Source organism: Monodelphis domestica, chromosome 2 (genome assembly GCF_027887165.1).
Source record: "Monodelphis domestica isolate mMonDom1 chromosome 2, mMonDom1.pri, whole genome shotgun sequence".
In the NCBI taxonomy this organism is placed as follows: domain Eukaryota; kingdom Metazoa; phylum Chordata; class Mammalia; order Didelphimorphia; family Didelphidae; genus Monodelphis; species Monodelphis domestica.
The window spans coordinates 171,703,711-171,723,093 of record NC_077228.1 but is presented as its reverse complement, the minus strand read 5'-3'; the positions used below and the strand labels follow the sequence as shown (position 1 = coordinate 171,723,093).

Here is a 19,383-nt window from a genome sequence, read left to right as displayed (position 1 = left end):
TCACCGCCAGCTCTTGGCCAAATCTAGGTTAGATCCGGAATCGGGCTGTTGGGACAGCTTCCTGAACCTGGCCTCCCCCAGGACTTCCTTCACCTTCTTCTCCAACCACCATCGTTTGTCCTTGTTCAGGTTTTTGGCGGAAGCCAGCCACAGGCGAGGGCGCTCGTCGTCACTGGAGTCCCTGGACGAAACCTCAGGATTTAGGGACCAGGAGGTGGTTGGGGGTCTTCCTAGAGAAGTGACTTCCCCTTCCCCGCCCCCCTGCCTCTGCCGGAACCAACCCCCGAGCCTGGTGGCGTCCTAGGGAACTCACAGCTCCAGGTCCAGGTCCCCCTGGTTAGTCAGGGGTGCCGCACACACCGAGCAGGTGTTATTCAGGAGCCGGAAGCAGGTCCTGCAGTAGAGACCTGGAGGGTGAAGCCCCGGGAGGAGTGACCCCGGGCCCCTGGGTCTGGCCATCCCCCTTCCCTCCCTACCACCCCACTGGACAGCAAATGTTGGAATGCCAAGCAATAGAACTGTATGCAAATTGCAGAAAGAGCGCGATGCAAATTAGGCCCAAACTCACAAATTTGCGCCTGTCTATGCAAACAAGGAAATGCGTATGCAAATCACCGTGCTCGCATGCAAATGAGTCCGAACACCGCGATAACATTGGAGCCAAAGGTAATACATATGCAAGATTTATGTAAATTACGGACTACGAGTGATTGTGGCTATGCAAATGAAACCTAGAATTATAGCTTTAAAATTGGAAGGGGTCTGAGAAGTTAGTCGGTTCACCCCCACCTCTTTTTTTGGAGAAAGAAAACTGAGGCCTTGGGAAGCTAAGTGACTCCCTACAGTGCTGGAAATGGGATTTAAATCCAACTTTTCAGGCAACAAGTCCAGAGCCTTTTTTATGGTACCACGTTGGCACCTCCAGCGCCAGATTTCAGCCAGGCCTACCATTGCAACCAGGAGTGCTGCAGGACACAAAGTCCCCCGAGTCATCCCTCTTTGGCCTCCCACAGCCCAGACAGTATGTCTGATGTTGTCCCAGGAGTTTGAGCAGTGGTTTCAGGCAGGGGCACCTATAGGAAGATGTTTTCAAAACTCAAGTTTATTTGTTACTCTAAAATATTGCAAGAAGGTTTGGGGTACTGCCCCTGAATGGGCATCCCCCCTCTAACCCACCCTAAAGCTCTATGAATGAGGGGAACGCATCTTTTTTTTTCTTCCCTCCCATTATTTTTGCCCTTTCCATCTTTTAGAAAGACCTCTTTCTCTGGCTCCATACCCACCTCATCTCTTCTTCATAGTACTGACAATCCAATCACCTCAAATCCCGAGGTACCTCTCATTTTGCATCAATATTTTGCACCTTCGACTTAGAGACCAATTTCCACTCTGACCCCTACATCCTCTTCAATTCGCCTTTCCTTCCGGGGAGAAAAGAGAAGAAAAAACTCACTTGACAGAGAGGACAAAGAGAAAATTGGCATGGCCTTGGTCGATGGACCGACGCCGCACAGACCGAAGCAGAGTGGTGACCAGGTTGGACCTGCGGGCCAGCAGCGTGTTGTACAAGAAGGAGATTCGTTCCTGGATGGGAGGGATGTTCAATGTGTTGCGTCCAATGGTGGACGCATTTTGCCCCAGAATCAATAAGGAAGGATTTCCCTTAACTAAGGTTAGGCAGAGGCCACTGGGTGGGAGGGGACCAAAGGGAAATTACCCAAACCCTAGTTTTCCAGCTATAAAATCATAGGGTTCTGGGTTTGCCCTGGTGCAGGGAGGGGGGCAGTCTACGGGGAATGATGGGGCCCCGGGCGCCCCAAAAGTAGAAGGAAGGACGATGAGTCTCGCAGCAATTCACTGTGAAGCACTTGTCCAGAATAAGACAACAGCCCCCCTCCACCCCATCCGCTGGGGCCTCCTTCACCTGCTCCCGAGAAGGGTAGTAGGAAGCACAGATGAGCCGATTCATCCGCCCAATGTAAGAGCCAAAGAGGGTTACGCAGAAACACAGGCCATACATGAGGCCTGCGGGCAAGGTGGGCATCACCGTCAGAGGAACACGGGACCCACCTCGGCGCCAACCCCACTGCCCAGATCCTGACCAGGATAGGCTGAGAGATCCTGGCTCCCAGTGCCACGACTCCCAAAACACAGGAACTTCTTCCCTCCTCTCTGTCAACTGAGGCTTGGGTTAGTAGCCGTATAAACTTCAGACGTGTCGTAGACTTATGGGAGGTGGCGCTATTATTAAATCCATTTTACAGACGAGGAAACTGAGGCAACCAGCTGTTAAGTGACTGTCCAGAGTCACATAGATGGTAAGAGTCTGAGGCAGGACTTGAACTCAGGTCTTCTCAGCTCCCGGTCCCTTAAGTAATCCATCCACTGAACCAACTAGCTGCCCCAGGCCTTGTCTCTATCAAGGTAGCCTAAAAATCTTGGTGTGTTCCAGTGGCTACATCTGTCTCTTTGGTATTGTGTGATCAATTAATTGTATTAACATGCTACTAATGCCTTCATCCAAATAAATAATTAGGAAAAGAAGAAGAACAGAAAAGCATTTTTTTTAACCCTTACCTTCCATCTTGGAGTCAATACTGTGTATTGGTTCCAAGGCAGAGGAGTGGTCAAGGCTAGGCCATGGGGGTCAAGTGACTTGCCCAGGGTCACACAGCTGGGAAGTGTCTGAGGCCAGATTTGAACCTAGGACCTCCCCTCTCTAGGCCTGGTGCTCTCTGGATCTCTGAGTCCCTCCCCAAGCCCTGTGAAGAGTTACCAATGAGTTTGTAGTTGTTGTAGTTGGGTTCTGAAGGGCGGAGGAGACAGCGCCGAGAATGGATGGTGATATTTCCCTGCTGCAGGATGTCGAACACTGACGCTAGGTCACGGTAGATCTGTCCCACGTAGCCTGTCCCCTCCACACTCACTGACACCAAGACAGGGTCTGGGAACACAGGGAGACCCCAGGGTGGGCAGTGAAATCCTCCCGCCTCACGAAGCCTTCTTGGAAGGAGGGCCGCTTTCCGAGGTGGGGAATGTACTGCCGGGTGACCCCCCTGGGCATAGGGAGGCCCCTCAAGCCTCTGAGTAGGGGGAGGCCCGGAGCCTCACTTCGCCCAGAACCCAGCAGAAGCTTAGCACCCTCAACCCTAAGCCATTCTGACACCATGCCTGGGTCAGGGCAGGCAAAAAGTAGAATCTATGTTCTCATGTCAGCTCAAATAACCACATCAAAAAGGTAGCTGACTGGCACAGTGGTTAAGAGCACTAGTAGGAAGCTAGTTGGCTAGTTGAAAGGAGGTCCTGGGTTCAAATCTGACCTCAGACACTTCCTAACTGTGTGACCCTGGTCAAGTCACTTAACCCTCATTGCCTAGCCCTTATTGCTCTTCTGACTTGGAACCAAGAGTATTGATTCTAAGATGGAAGGTAAGGGTTAAAAAAAAGTTTGTAGGAAGGGAATGGAGAGTAAGAGTGGGAAAAGGGTCCAAGGGGTGGGCCAGAGGGCTTAAAGGAGGGAGGACTAGGAGCAAGCTGACTGGAGCAGCGCTCTCACTCCGTGCCACGATCTCCCCTTGTAACCAGTAGCGAGCCAGGTCCAGCAGCCAGAAGATAGAATAGTCCAATACCACCAGCACTAGCACCACTAGCACATGTCGGATTAGGGTGAAGGTGGAAAAGACATAACGTAGCCTCTCCAACCTGGACAGGCGTAGGGAACCTGGGAGGAAGAAGGGTCCTGATAAGGGGGACGAAGGCTCTTCCCCAAGACTCAGCACAGCCAAAGGTACTTGGTGCCCACTAAAAACCAATAAAAGATTCCTTCTGCGATGAGATGCTCCCCACCTCTACCTTATGCCATGAATTTTTTTAATAAGTTCTACTCTGTCATACTTGGGCCTCAGTCTTCTTATCTAAAAAATGGAGAAAATGATTCTGAATAGTGAAGACTGGGGGTCAAGGAATGCCTTGCCAAAAAAATACACATCCACAATACAGTTGCAAGAGGTCCCTTTTGCCAAATGGTACAGAATCTCCCTCCCTTGGCATAAGCTCTATCTTTTTAGTCTTTAAAATGCTATTTAAATATTTATTATTGGGGGGCAGTTAGTTGGCTCAGTGGATTGAGAGCCAGGCCTATAGATGGGAGGTCCTAGGTTCAAATCTGATCTCAGACACTTCCTAGCTAGGCAATCCTGGACAACTCACTTGACCCCCATTGCCCAGCCCAGTGATGGCAAACCTTTTAGAGACTGTGTGCCATTCTGTGTCCCACCCCCCCAAGAGACCACATGCTGTGCATGCCCCACCCTCCCTACTCCACACATCAGAGGGAGAAAGCGCTCCCACTGGGGTGCTGGGCAGAGGGGAGGATGATATGAAAAAATGTCATCAGACATAATGGAGAGAGGGAGGGGAGCAGCTCCTTTCTAGTAATGAACTCTGGGCAGGGGGAGGTGGCGTGTACTAGCAGAGAGCACTCTGCATGCCCTCTCTGGCATGGGTACCATAGGTTCACCGTCACTAGCCCTTACCATTCTTCTGTCTTAGAACCAATACACAGTACTGATTCCAAGATGGAAAGTAAGTATTTAAAAAAACATTAACTATTATTGTAGTATCTCATTATTTGATTAGTGCTTTAAGACTTGCTTCACATAAGGTTTGATGACAGTGATGATTGTGGCTGGGGAATGGACCTGCTATTTCACTGACATAGGGAACTCTCAGAAGAGGGAAAATTCCTTCTATCGATTGGCTAGTCTTCACCTTCTCTACAATCTCTACAAGAGACTTGCTAAAAGAACTGGCTAAGAAAAGTCTTCATATTCTCTATAATCTACAGCCTTAGAGACTTGCCAAGAGTTTAAGTGATAATGACAGTGATGAGGGTGGCTGCCCATGCCTTTCCTTCCTAGAATTCCAACTCTTCTCACTGGGCAAAACTAGCCCTTGTCTCCTGGCTCCTGAAATTATCCTTTACACTCCACATGAACCATTCATTCTCCACCCAAGCCCTCTGCCCCTCTTAAATATCCATTTTCCTACCCATCCCTGGTCCATGATCTAGGAAGCCTTGCAAGAGCAGCTATCTAGCCTCTGATGTCCCTCTCCTCCAATGCTGATGTCTAGAGTTTTGATCTTCTCCCCTCTTCATCTATGTCCTTGAAGCCAACGGAAATGAGAAAAGGGAGAGGCATTTGGCTGCCCTCATAAGACAAGAATCACCCCAAAGGTAGAGTTTATCTGCTCCCCATCTGAGTTTTTTCCTAACACTAAAGACAGAGGTCAGCCTGGATTTTCAGAGCATTAGGGTAATGGGATAGGAGAATGGGGAGTGCTTGGTATTGAGAGTACCTAGATGTTTGTGGCACAGGGTACTAGCCTTTCCACCCTGTCTCAGCCACCTTTCTACCCTTCCTCAGACACCTCCTAATTCTTTTTTTAAAAAACGTTTAGGGGGCAGCTGGGTAGCTCAGTGGATTGAGAGCCAGGCCTAGAAACGAGAGGTCTTGGGTTCAAATCTGTCCTCAGACACTTCCCAGCTGTGTGACCCTGGGCAAGTCACTTGACCCCCATTGCCTAGCCCTTACTGCTCTTCTGCCTTGGAGCCAATACACAGTATATCCAAGACAGAAGGTAAAGGTTTAAAAAAAAAATCTTTATTTTTTATCTTAGTAACTTTTGACCCTTCCTCCGACACCTCCTAATTCTTTTTTCTTTAAACTTTTACTTTCTAAGTAACTTTTTATTCATCCTCAAATACCTCCCAATTTTTTTTTAAACCTTTAATTTCTATTAGTAACACTCTAAGACCAAAGGACAAGGACTAGGCAATTAGGGGTAAGTGCCTTCCCAGGGTCACACAGATAGGACATATCTGAGAACAGATTTGAACCCAGATCCTCCCAATTCCAGATCAGGTGCTCTATCCACTGAACCACCTAGCTGCCCCCCTAATGCTGTCTTTGGGAAACTTGTGTCTTTTGAAGTCACACAGTCACCTGGCTGGATGTAGTGGTTGCGCTCCCTGGAGGTCAGGGGTAGGACTGAAGGCAGACCAGCCTGGACTCGCAGGTTATCCATGTGAATGAAGCGGCTGGTTATATAGATGTTGTCAAAGCTGTCCTGGTTCAGGTAGTGGTACCGGTAGAAGAGGGCTCTGAAGGAGGGAGAGGGAGGGAGGTGTCGTGGCTTTTCAGGGCCTCATTCCTAAGGCAGGTCCAGAGCTGGGCTGCCCCACCCTGGGTATTTGTAGAGTACTTGGCAAGTTTGAAAGCTGGGCGCTCTGCCATCCCCACCACTGTCCCTTTGAGACTCTGGACTTTTGTTCTCACAAATGCAGCTTGGGTTATAACTCTGGGACTTTCTGGCCTTAAAAACATATGTAAAAACAGTTTTAAGAGAAACAAACATATGACCTTTTAAAAAAACCTTTACCTTCTTTTTTCATCGTCAACGACAAACATTTAGTGAGCACATGTGTGTAGGACATTGGGCTAAATGCAGAGGATATAAATAAAAATAAGCAGCCCTTAATTTGTGCTTCTATGTACTTGTGAACATACTGGAAGGCCTCTGGCATACTGGCTGAACGGACCCTGATGACATACTTGTCGGAGTATATAATTATAGTTAGCATTTATGTAGCACTTTAAGGCTTGCCGAGGGTTTTACAAAGATCTCCTTTCACAATAATCCTGGGAGCTAGATGTCATTGTTCAGTCATTCATTCGGTTGTGTCTGAATCTTTACCTTCTGCCTTACAATCAATACCGTGTGTTGGTCCCAAGGCAGAAGAGAGGTAAGGGCTAGACAATGGGGGTCAAGTGACTTGTTTAGGGTCACACAGCTAGGAAGTATGGAAGACCAAATTTCAACCCAGAGCTTCTTGTCTCCCTGCCTGAAACATATGTATTTATAAGAGAGGAAGATAAAACATGATGTAAAAAATGAGTCCATCTAGGAGAAGAGATGATGAAGCATGCTTCCCTCATCTCCCTAAAGAGGTGGGGTATTACAAGCACAGAATACAATACATGTTCTGTATACATATAATATAATATATTATGTGATAATATAGTTCAGAATATATTATATAATAATACAGTATTCTACAGAATATATTATATATTAATATCATATAATATAGAATATTATATAACACAACATAACAGAATATAATATATTCTATAATAATACAATATATAATATAATGTAAAGATAGGATTAACTTTCCCCTTGTCTATTTTTAGCTAATCAAATCAAGAACTTAAAATACTCCTACTTACATTAAGTAAGAGAGTTCACAAATCACTTACTAGAGTAAACTCACAACTCCAAAGGCCACTCCCCCCAGGGCAGTGCTAGGCAAATTGAAACACTGCCATTGGCTTCTGTGAAGAAGGGGGAGTGACAGGAAGTGATGTGGAAAAGAAGAGACCAGCATGGTCTAGCTTCATTCCTTTCCTGGCCTTTAGAGTGAGTGGCTGAGATTCCTGCCTTGGCTTTGGAGAAGGCTACCTTGGTGGAACTCTGGTTGAAGACACAACAGGGACTTCTGGATGGGGATTACTGGAAAATCCATGTGGAGACAAGGGACTTGGGGAAGCCCCTGCAGGGGCTGAGCCTGACTTCACCAGAGAAGGACTGGTAGGCTTGTTAGGAATCTGTCTCTTTATCCACATTTTTCCACATTTACTCTTTCCACTCTTTGTAAATAAAGCTGCTAAAAGTCATTTTGACTTAAGCTATAATTTTTGAAAATAGGCAACCACAATATTACTTTATAACTCTCATATTTAGTATAAAACCTAAATTTAAATCTTATAATAATATAATACAATATAGAATAGAATATATTGTATCATAATGCAAGACAAAATATATTATATAATACAGAATATAATATATAATAATGTAATGCAGAATATAATATATTATCAGTGGTACCACAGGAGGCAGCTATCCTGTGCTAAGCATAGAATGCTGGGTCTGGAGTCAGGATGATCTGAGTTGAAATCCAATCTCAGAAATAGGCTAGCTGTGTGACCTTGAACAAGCCACTTAACCTCTGTTTGCCTCAGTTTCCTCAACTGTAAAATTGGGATAATAAGAGTACCTACTCAGTTTCTTGCATGGATCAAATGAGATGAAATTTATAAGATGTTTTGCACATATGATAATTATTATTATTACTGTCACACATGGTTCTCCTATCAATTCGTTTCCCTACAGTTTTTCTTTGTTAAAGGGACGTTTCACTAGGAATAGATATTGGCAAATGTCTAAATAAAAGCTGAGCCTTGGAGATCCCAACTTCGTACTTCCAGATCCCCTGCTTTCCCCATGTCCCCGCTTACTTGAGGTAGAGGAAAATGAACAGTAGTGGAGTGGTATTGGTAAGCAGGGACAGAGTCTCCTTGATCGGGTGCAGCTTGAGGTTGACGGCCTCTCGAAGGTCAAAGGCCACCTGAGCCAGGCTCCTGGAAGAGTTGAGATTCACTTTGAAGTGATGGGAAGCTGTGACATTGAACTCAAACTCCTTACGAACCTGGTTGATCAGTCGCATAACGGCTGAAGGGTAGGAGAAATAAGAAGGGAGCAGTCAGAGAAAGGGTACCAGTCCCTGAGGGAGGGGAGGTTGGGCAGAAAAGATGCCAGACATGTCTGGGAGCAAAACCAAACATCTGCAGGGGAAGAAGAAATTTTCATTTATTCCAGCACTGAGTGCCTGCTAGGTGCATGGCAATATCGGGGGCTGGAGGTAGGGGAGGACCCACCAAGCTGCACAGACAATAAAACCCAGGCCTTTGCCCTCCAGGTGTTCTTGCCCTCATAGGGAGATTAGGCACTTCAAAGTATTTGGTGTTAGAGCATGTCCTTTGTTCATCTGGGAGAGCATCCCAGGAGATAGGGATCAGAGGAGCCCCAGGAATTGAGAAGCAGCCATGGGAACCAGGATTGATTACCCAACCCCAACAATTGTTTAGTAGCCATTTGGAAGCACCTCTGGGTTGGGAATTGGGCAGCATCACTCACGAGTGCCAATGGTGTTCCTCAAGAATGGCTGTATGTACTGGGGGAGGACGCAGAACAGCTGGGCCACTGGGAGGGACAGAGGGGTGAGAGGATGGCAAAATCATAAGAAGAAGCAGAGGGATGGGGCACTTACTTCCCACCATCAGCTGTGTCCTCCATTGATCCCTATTGCTTCCCAATCTTGACTTCCATTGAGATTTCCTGATTCTAAGTCTCCCTTCTTTGGTTTTATGTCTTCCTTATTGAAACCAAGTTGCTACCAGCCCCATCCCTCACCCTTGGTCCTTTCTCCTTGTCTCTCCACACCCCAGCCCCATCCCCCAAACTTGGCCTCTCCTGGCTCTCTTTTCCCCAACCTGACTACCCACTCCCACCCTGACCACCCTTCCACACAGTGATTTTCCCAACCACCTCTCCCATTGCCCTTTTCTCACCACGGGCCAGACCACAAAGCAGCAGCTTAAAAGGCATGAGGATAGAGCAGAGGTAGTAGAACTGGCCCAATGCTTTCATGCATCGATTCCTGGCATCGTCAAAGACCTTAGCACATTTCCCATAGGGAGAGCCGATCTCAGAATTGCACACATCACCAATGTGCAAAAGCCAGAACCAGACATTCCGAAGGGACCTGACTGGGGTGGAGGGTGGGTCGAGTGAGCATACAATAAATACTTGCTGAACAGATAAGTGGATGGATGGATGGATGGATGGATGGATGGATGGATGGATGGATAAATGTTTAGGTAGATGGATAGATATTTAGATGGCTGGCTGAATGAATGGATAGATGGACAGACTGACACTGTTCTCTCATATATCTTCTCTCTCCTACAGAGAACTACATTTCTCCTATAACTATATATCTCCTATAAAGGGGATCCCCTTTCTTATGTGACAAGATGGATCTAGAAAGCAAGGGAAGGGAGAGGGGTAAGTGGGTAGCTAGGTGGTCACATCACTTAACCTCTATCTGTCTTGGTTTCCTCAACTGTAAAATGGGGATCATACTAGTACCTCCCTCCCAGGGTCAGGATCAAATGAGATAATATTTGTGAGGTGCTTAGCATAATGTTCATGTTTACTCCCATCTCTCCTCTTCCTTCCCATTCCTTTCTTCTCCCTAGAGGGAGTGTGAACAGCCAGGGCCTCTGTGATGCCCTGTGATGCCTCCTAATAGTTCTGTTTTCCCAAGAATATACTAGAACTTGGGGCTGATACAATGATCATGGATGATAGTCTCCTTCTTCAGAGTAGGACAACCTATTGAGGGCTGAGGAAGAATCTGAGGCTACCAGATTTCTTGATCTCATTTTTCCTCCAAGGGCCAGGTCTGGAGTTCAGAGTCATTGATTTTTGGTTTTTTTATTTTTTCTAGATTGAGTCAATTAAATGGGAAATGAGAGGGACTATTGGGAGAGTGGCCCAGACCAAGGATGGACCAACACATCAGGGGGGAGGGCCAGGAAGTAAGAGGATAAGGGAGTTTGTGCCTTTTTGCTATGAAAAGAGGATACTGTTGACAAATGGACTGACCCACATGCTTGACAGCGTCCATGATAGAACGGAAGAATTTCCGAATCCGGTCAGCCACTTCCTTGGCCTTTGAAGCGATGGCCTTGATCTTTTTCAGAGCATCTAATAAGAGATAGCAGGGGATAAAGAGAGGTATGATGGGGAAATCCTTCCCAGAGGTCTGTGCCCTTATCCTTGAGGAGGCTGGCCCAGGGCCTGGGAACATGGACTAACACTGGGTATTTGGGAAGAGACACTAGATTCAGTCAGTCAGAAGGTTTGAGTTCACAACCAGACTTTGCCACTTAGTATGTAGACAGTCAAATCACGTAACTTCTCGAAAAATGCAATTTTCTCACTTTTAAAATGAGTATTATATAGAATGGTCCAGGACAATTCTGAGAGACTCAAGACAAAGAATACTCTCCACCTCCAGAGAAAGAACTGTTGGAGTTGGAAAGCAGATGAGAGCATGTTATTTTTCACTTTAGTGTATTTTGGTTTATATTTTGGGGTTTTGGTTTGATAATATTATTCACATAAAAATGCACACTATGGAAATATGTTTTGTGTGATAAAACATGTAAATCCAGATAAAATCTCCTGCCAGCATCAGGAGGGGGAAGGGAAGGGAGGGAGAGAGAGAAGTTAGAACATATAAGTTAGGAAAACTTATGTGGAAATTTGTCATTATATGTGATTAGTTAAAAAAAATTTAAAAATACAGAAAATAAGATGACTGTTATATGAATATGGGCAGCTAAGTAATACTATGGATAGAGTGCTAGGTCTGGAGTGATCTTTTGGGATTCAAAAGCAGTCTCTGACACTTCCTCACTGTGGGACCCTGGACGAGTCACTTCACCCTGTTTGCCTCAGTATCCTCATCTGAAAAATGAGCTGGAGAAGGAAATGGCAAACCACTCTAGTATCTTTGCCAAGAAAACCCCCTATGGTGTCACAAAGAGTCAGGCACAACTAAAAAACCATTACATATATATATATATATATATATATATATATATCCCCCAGCAGCAATGGCGGCACAGAGGGTATTCCAACTTAAATGAGGCCAATTTGGCAGAGGGGGCGAGCCTAGACAGCTCAGCCAGTCCTTACCCTAGGCTCTAAAGGGTTAGGAAGGAAGGAGAGCCCTGGAACAATGAAACAATAAGGCATCTGACTCCCAGTATTTCATGGCCCCAGAATTAGCCATCAGAGTGAGTTCAGATTGGGGGGGGTAGAAAGGAAGTGCAGGCACCTCCTCGCCTTCCCAAGATAGCTATAGCTCTGCTATTTGCCCAAGTGACCCTTCCAGGGCTATTAGGAAGAAGGTGCTTTCTAAACCTAAAAACACTTCAGGAATGGGAGTTTTTTTCATATGGAAGGGTGGGAGAGAATTCAGGACTTCTGAGGAATCATAAAATGTAGAGCTGGAAGATGCCTAAGAGTTTGAATCCTTCATTTTACAGTTGGGGAAACTGAGGCCAAGAGAGAAGTCACTTGTCCAAGTCACATAGGCTATAGAATAAGGATTCAAACCCATAGACGCTGGTTCCAAATTCTCTTCATGAGAACACTAGACTACCATCTTTTCCGAGACCCCACAACTGGAAAGTAGAACCCACCAAGGAGCAGGTAAGAGCAGGAAAAAGGCAATTACTCTAGAGAAGGAAGAGCAAAGGTGGCAGGAAGGGAGGGAACTCTTACTGATTAGGGGCTGCCGAGCCTGCTGAAGCACTTTTGCAGTCTGGTTGAGGGCCAGCTCTGCCCCACATGCCACAGAATCACTTGTCCTACCAAAGTTTCGGATAATGTTGGCACAGGGACCCTGCATGACCAGCCCAAAGGCTGCAATCAGCAGGAGAATCCGGCCCTGTCCTGGTGGAGATGATGATCTCTCAGAGTCTTCCCTGGGCACCACCCAAACCCAACCCTTTCATTCCTTTGAGAGCCCTCTCTGATGTGATCTAGATTGGGCTTGAGCTACTTTTTCACCCTGACACTCTAGCTACTGATGCCCCTTCATTCCACAAACCCAAGGCCAGTTCTGGAAAGAGCACAACTCAGCCTAGGGGTAGCCTTCTCTCATCTTTACCCCAAGATCCAGCCTTCCTCACCTTTATCCCCAAATCCAGCCTCCCTCATCTTCAAGCCCAACATCCAACCTTCCTCATCATCCCCAAATCCTGTCTTTTTCATCTTCACCCCAAGGTCCAGCCTTCCTCACTTTTACCCCAAGATGCAACCTTTTTCATTTTTACCCCAGTCACTTTCTACCTGGTGGCCCAGGGTTCCCCTTTCCCTCTGCTTTTCTGCCTTTTTCCTTGAGGAACCCAAACTTCAACCCAATCACCCCTACCTTTGTATCTGAAAAGGTCTATTCATGAGCTTCTCTATTTCTCAACTTGTCTCTTTCCCTTCTCTAATCATCACCTTTCTCTCTCTCTCTCTCTCTCTCTCTCTCTCTCTCTCTCTCTCTCTCTCTCTCTCTCTCTCTCTCTCTCTCTCTGTCTCTGTCTCTGTCTCTCTCCCCCACCTCTCTCCCTCTCTCTCTCTCTCTCCATATATATATAATCTCCCAGATGAATAAATAAGCTTCTTGAAGTCAGGGTCTTTTATCTGTAGTTTCTATTTGTATCCCCATCAGTTAATCACAATTTTCCTTTCTCACCTCTCTCTCCCATTATTCTTCTAGCTGCCCCCTTGATCCCAATGTCCTCCCAGATCCTGGCCCTCTTTCCAGTGACTCTTTCTGTCCTATCCCCATGGGTTCTCCCAGACTTGATAGCTTTCTAGCCCAATGTCACTGGACTCACTAGAGAAGATCTGAGGCAGCAGCAAGAAGACAATGATGCGGACAGAACGGGAAAAGCCTAAACCTAGGGACAAGAAGATAGCTAGAGAGAGAGTGACCACCAGGCAGGACCAAGGACTGTGCCCCTGCACGAACAGACCAATAAGCCCATAGGCTGTAGCCATAGTAAGGCCCAGGATAAAGCCCCCCACACTCTTCGCCACTTCCTGTCCCTTGCTCTGGTCCCTTGCCCACCAAGGGATCTTGCTAGCCCTGGATTTGGAGAACAGCTTCTGCTTCCATCTGTTTGCTGGTTTCTTAGAGATGTATGCCATCGTGCTCTTTGCAGAAGGCTCTTTCTTAAGGGAATCACAGGCTTAGATTTATCTATTAGATGCTTCTGCCAATATTCTAAGGTTCCAGAATGTTATTTAAAGTGGAATTCCCTTTCCCATCTCACTTAGTTTCCAAGGTGAGAGGCTAGAGAGAGAGTCACATACACGAAATCTTTCTTGCCCCTGAAGGGTTCACTAGACCCTATTGAAAATCAAGAAGAAAAAAGGGAAATACATTCCCTAGTATAAAGGGAAGGGGAAGTCATAGGAATGATGATCTCCCCTTTCCCAATAGAATTCAAAATGAGGTCACAGAAGAGGCAGTTGGGTTAGAAGGGATTATCAAATCATCTAGGATAAGCATCATGACGGGAGGTAAACTGAGTCAAGCCAGAGAAACTGGCCTGAAAGAACAGAAGAAACCCCCCAATACCAGTGAGTCCTGCTCTCATTCCCTACTTCCTCCTCTTGGGTTCCTTTCCACTAATGTGCCCTCAGCCACTGCCCCTCTTCCCTTCGTGTTCCCTTAGCCCCTATCTCTGGGGTACTTGTACTTCTCCCTACAACATCTCTAGCTGTCCTATACCAAAGTGGACAAACCCGTCCTAGGAAAGCCATGGGTTGGGCACTAAGCAGAGCCCCATGAGAAAAATGGAATGGCATCTAGGCAACATGTGCCCCCACAGCTGTGAATCGGTTCCTGAGGTGGGTGCTGCCTGCTCCCTGTGCCCGGTTTTTATGGCGAAAGCCAGGAGAGTTTCCTGTGACTGCGTTCCTGCTGGGAGCTGGCATTGGAGGGCTCCTTTCTGTGGGTGAGTAGGTCACAGAGCCACAGAACTAAAGAATTTGGCAGCTGGAAGTGACCTAAGCTCCCATCTAGTCCCACACATAACACAAAAGGTCTTCCTATTGGAAGGTACCAGAGAAGCAGTAATTGCCTTAAGACCCCTAATGATGGGGTATTTGCCATGTCAGGCCATTCTACTTTTAGACAGTTCAATTGCTAGAAAGTTCTTTGCTGACATCAAGTTTAAAACATCTTTTTATCTTTTTCTTACCCAAGTAAGTGCTATTGTTACCCCTCCCCCCCAGTTTTACAGATGAGGAAACTGAGGCAAAGAGGGTAAATGACTTACCCAGGGTCTCACAGCTAGCAAGTATCTGAGGCCAAAGTTGAACTCAGGTCTTCCTGACTCCAAGTCTGGCATTCTATCCACTATGCCACCTAGCTGCCCATTCCATTAATAATAGTAGCTAACACCCATTTAACTTTCTTTTTTTTTTTACCATTATCTTTCATCTTGGAATCAATACTGTATATTGGCTCCAAGGCAGAAGAATGGTAAGGGCTGGGAAATGGGGGTCAAGTGACTTGCCCAGGGTCACACAGCTGGGAAGTGTCTGAGGCTAGATTTGAATCCAGGATCTCCCATCTCCAGGCCTGGCTCTCTATCTACTGAGCCACCTAGCAACCCCTTCAACTGACCTCATTGCAATTGTCGCTCTTCATTCCTCTTTCTGCTTTCTGGAGTCAAACAGAAGTCCAATACCTAGAAACAGCTATAATCTCTGAGTCTTCCCTTCTCCAAATGAAACATATGCATTTCCTTTGCCTTATCTTCATATGTCATGAACTAAAGACCCTTCGTTTTGGCTATCCTCTAACCACCCTTCAGTTTCTCAATATACTTCTTTTGTTTTTAAATTTGATTTAATTTTTCATTTTCAGTTTTATTATTATTTTTAGATTTGGGGAAATTTTTATTTAATTAATTAATTTAGAACATTTTTCCATGGTTACATGATTCATGTTCTTTCCCTCCCCTCCTGTAGCTTAAGCATAATTCCGCTGGGTTTTACGTGCGTCATTGATCAAGAACTATTTCCATATTTCAATATACTTCTTAAAACATTCCTGGGGGCAGCTGGGTGGCTCAGTGGATGGAGAGCCAGGCCTGGAGATAGGAGGTACTGGGTTCAGAGCTGTTCTCGGACACTTCCTAGCTGTGTGACCCTGGGCAAGTCACTTGACCCCTCTTACCTAGTCCTTACTGCCCTTCTGCCTTGGAAGTGGTTCTAAGAGGGAAGGTGACGGTTTATTTATTTATTTCAAACCCAGCCCGGAAGCTTTTCCTTCTCTGGATAGGGGTTGTTTATAATCAGGAGTGGGCAGACGGCACAGGAGGACTTGTTTCTCTTCAATGTTGACCCTAGGTCTCACCCATATGCTGGTGACTCCCCTCAGCCTCTATGAAGAACAGAAGATGATACTGATGTACACCATAGTGGGTGAGTGCAGAAAGGCCCGTGTTATGACAACAAGGTAGGAGGCAGTAAATCCGTGCTAGAAGCACACTTCCTTAGCCAAAGCCCTTGTCTAGTGAGCCCAGGAGGCTTCAGAGGTCCAGAGGCAGGAAGAAGCCTTGGGGGACTCCCCCGTCAGAAAGGAGGGACAGAACACCTCTGCCAGAACACAGCAGGACCCTGAGGAAGGGAAGAATCAGGGGCTGGCAGGGGATGGAGCCCAATAGTCAGGAGGAGGAGGAATAGCGTTTATAGATCACTTTGGGTTCGAGGAGCACTTCTGTTGTCTCATTTGATCCTCGCAGCAGTCTGGTGAGGTGGTTATTGTTGAGTCATTTTTCAGTCGTGTCGGAGTCTTCGTGACTCCATTTGGGATTTTCTTGGCAAAGATACTGGAGTGGTTTGCCATTTTCCTTCTCCAGCTCATTTCTGCATAAGGAAACTGAGGCAAACAGGGCTAAGTGACTCTCCCAGGGTCAAACAGCTGGTAAGTTTTTGAGGTCAGATTTGAACTCAGGACCTTCCTGTCTGAAATGTAGGCCATTCTTACTCCCCGAAACATGGGAGAAAGCAATGGTGAAGGAAAAGGTCTTAAGGGATGGGAACCGGGAGCAGTTTTGTGAACCGGGTGCAGACAGGGCAGAGAGGAGGAATGGGGCAATTTGGGGAAGACAGACTGTAGAAGTGAGTGGCTGAGGTCCTGATGGAGCCACAGTCCCATGGAGGGGAGAAATGCATGACTAGAAGAAGATTCGGGGGGCAGATCCCCACGGAGAGGAATTTCCTGAGATCTGAACAAGAGGCTTGCACGGGATGAGTCCGTCCATTCTGCACTGTCAAAGAGAGTGTCCCTGCGATGACTTTGTGCATCCGTTGACTACTCACCGAGCAAGTCCCTTGTGCCTAGGACTCTACTCAGCCTGACAGGCGGGACAGAAAACACCTCCCTGCCTCCAAGGACCAGAGAGCTCCCCACCCCCAGGGACAGGGAGATGGCGGGTCAGATAAGAGTGAGATCCTCCTGGGCTGACATAGTCAAAAAAGGCTCCTCAGGGGTTTAGAAGGGTAGAAGGACAAAGTTCAGCAGGCGTCGTGGTGGGTACGACAGCCCCGATTGCCTTCTCACTCTCCCCCCCCATTCTCTTGTTCACTCTCTGGGCAGGCCTGGGGGCTCTGGGCTGGGGCACGTCCCCCCATATTCGCTGTGCCAGCCTTCTGCTGATCCCCAAATTGATGGGCAAAGAGGGAAGACTGCTGGTGCTTGGCTACATACTGACTGCCATGTACGACGGTGAGTGTCTGCCCGACATTGAGATGACACATAGCGAGCGGGCAGTCTCTGGGAGGGACCACCGAGAAGGAATAATAGTTAGTCATAGTTGCTGTCGTTCAGTCGTGTCCCACTCTTTGTGACCCCATTTGGGGTTTTCTTGGCAAAGATACTGGAGTGGCTTGCCATGTTCTTTTCCAGTTTATTTTACAGAGGGAGAAACTGAGGCCAACAGAGCGAGTGACTTGCCCAGGGTCTCACAGCTAGCAAGTATCTGAGGCCAAAGTTGAACTCAGGTCTTCCTGACTCCAAGCCTGGCCTTCTATCCACTATGCCACCTAGCTGCCCATTCCATTAATAATAGTAGCTAACACCCATTTAACTTTCTTTCTTTTTTTTTTAACCATTATCTTTCATCTTGGAATCAATACTGTGTATTGGCTCCAAGGCAGAAGAATGGTAAGGGCTAGGCAATGGGGGTTAAGTGACTTGCCCAGGGTCACACAGCTGGGAAGTGTCTGAGGCCAGATTTGAACCTAGGACCTCCCGTCTCTAGGCCTGACTCTCCATCCACTGAGCTACCCAGCTGTCCCCCTCCCTTTTAACTTTCTATAAGTTGCAAAGCACTTTACAAATATCTCATTTTATCCTCGAGATAACTAATTAGTGGATACTGCTATTATCCCCATTCTAAAGATGAAGAAACTGAGACAAATAGAGGTGAGTGACTTCTCCAGGGTGACTCAGCTGGTATGTTTCTGAAGTAGGGTTTGACATAGTTCTTTCAGACTCCAAGTCATGGGGTCTCTCCGCTGTGCCCTCTAGCTGTATCCTGAAGACATGAGGAACCCAGGATCTTAGATCTTAGATCCAGAAGGCATCTTACTGCTCTTCGGTCCAAGCTCCTCATTCTACAAGTGAAAAAACGGAGATTTTAAGTGATTTGCCTGGGGTCACATAGCTAGCAAGATGTGGAGAAATTCCAAGCATGCTATGTCCCAGGGTGAAATATGAGGGGCTGGGGTGTTGAGGCGGGGAGAAGGGAAGGCTTTTACTTAAATTTAAGGAAAAGTCAAAGGGAGAGAGGCTAGAAGTCTTCTTTTAAAGAAAGCCCTCACCCTGGGTCTCGGAAATGGCTCTAGCCCCTCTCCCTCTGGCCCTTTCCCATTCCAGGGCCCGTGACCAACCTTCGCCACAACATGAATGAAGTGGTCTTATCTCTGGGCTGTACGGTCGAGATGCAGATCAACCATACCCGAATGGCTTGGAGAGTCTCCACGTCTCCTCTGCGATCTGTATTCAAGGAACTTCTGGTCAGGGGACCATAGGAGCCCAACTGGGCGTGAGGAAAGAAAGGGTTGGATACGGGAGGGTGAGGGAGCTTGGGAAAGAGCATTTATTTATAGGCTTGAAGAGTTATAAAGTTAGGAAATGGGGGATCTGGAAAAATTTTTTTAGCTTTACTTTCCATCTTGGAGTCAATACTGTGTGTTGACTCTAAGGCAGAAGAGTGGTCAAGGCTAGGCCATGGGGGTTAAGTGACTTGTCCAGGGTCACATAGCTGGGAAGGGTCTGAGGCTAGATTTGAACCCAGGACCTCCTGTCTCTAGGCCTGGCTCTCAATCCACTGAGCCACTCAACTGCCCCCATCTGGAAAATTTTAAAGGGACTAAAGAACTGAAGGATTATAGACGAGGGTCCTAGGAACCTGGAAACCTGAGGAAAGAGGGAATTAGAGGTTATAAAATTAGAGGAATTGGGGCAGTTAGGTGGCTCACTGAACAGAGTCAGGCCTGGAGATGGGAGATGCTGGGGTCAAATGTAGCCTCAGGTACTTCCTAGCTGTGTGACCCTGGGCAAGTCACTTAAAGGCAATTGCCTAGCTTAGTATCGATTCTAAGACAGAAGATAAATAAAGGTTTAAAAAAAAGTCTGAGGAATTAGGGATTGGGATAGAAGAGCTGGGCATGGTTAGGAAGATGGGGAGTCAGATCAAGAAGATTTTTTAGTGATAGGGCAGCTGGGGGAAAAGGTGTGACGGAATCCCATTAATGGAATTTGAGACTGGACTCTGTAGGAGCTTCAGGCCTAAGATGGAGAGCCTGGGGGTCAGGAGAGCTCGG

At 46.8% G+C, this 19,383-nt stretch overlaps 2 protein-coding genes across 9 annotated transcripts in view; one reads left to right on the top strand and one right to left on the bottom strand.

The window, feature by feature from the left end:
• The window catches only part of DCST2 (DC-STAMP domain containing 2), a 14,323-nt gene extending 357 nt beyond the window's left edge, over positions 1-13,966 (bottom strand). The window contains exons 1-14 of one of the 2 annotated variants that reach the window (XM_001373612.3): positions 13,374-13,966; positions 12,265-12,435; positions 10,576-10,677; positions 9,477-9,674; positions 9,043-9,108; positions 8,364-8,577; positions 6,006-6,163; positions 3,557-3,721; positions 2,777-2,944; positions 1,925-2,025; positions 1,454-1,584; positions 949-1,073; positions 314-407; positions 5-181 (exon numbers count right to left, since the gene is read on the bottom strand). In XM_001373612.3, the coding sequence (XP_001373649.1) occupies positions 5-181; positions 314-407; positions 949-1,073; positions 1,454-1,584; positions 1,925-2,025; positions 2,777-2,944; positions 3,557-3,721; positions 6,006-6,163; positions 8,364-8,577; positions 9,043-9,108; positions 9,477-9,674; positions 10,576-10,677; positions 12,265-12,435; positions 13,374-13,686 (2,183 nt within the window). In that variant the 5' untranslated portion in view covers positions 13,687-13,966. The remainder of the gene's footprint in view (positions 1-4; positions 182-313; positions 408-948; positions 1,074-1,453; positions 1,585-1,924; positions 2,026-2,776; positions 2,945-3,556; positions 3,722-6,005; positions 6,164-8,363; positions 8,578-9,042; positions 9,109-9,476; positions 9,675-10,575; positions 10,678-12,264; positions 12,436-13,373) is intronic. The other variant, XM_007482020.2, reaches the window with a different exon arrangement.
• DCST1 (DC-STAMP domain containing 1) overlaps positions 13,808-19,383 on the top strand; it is a 19,057-nt gene continuing 13,481 nt past the window's right edge. For 4 of the 7 annotated variants that reach the window (XM_056816310.1, XM_056816308.1, XM_056816307.1 and 1 more), the window contains exons 1-5: positions 13,990-14,121; positions 14,373-14,498; positions 15,901-15,975; positions 17,153-17,281; positions 18,434-18,573. In XM_056816310.1, coding sequence (XP_056672288.1) covers positions 14,052-14,121; positions 14,373-14,498; positions 15,901-15,975; positions 17,153-17,281; positions 18,434-18,573 — 540 coding nt within the window. In that variant the 5' untranslated portion in view covers positions 13,990-14,051. Of the gene's footprint in view, positions 14,122-14,372; positions 14,499-15,900; positions 15,976-17,152; positions 17,282-18,433; positions 18,574-19,383 lie in introns of all 7 variants that reach the window. The other 3 variants (XM_056816313.1, XM_056816311.1, XM_056816309.1) reach the window with 2 other exon arrangements.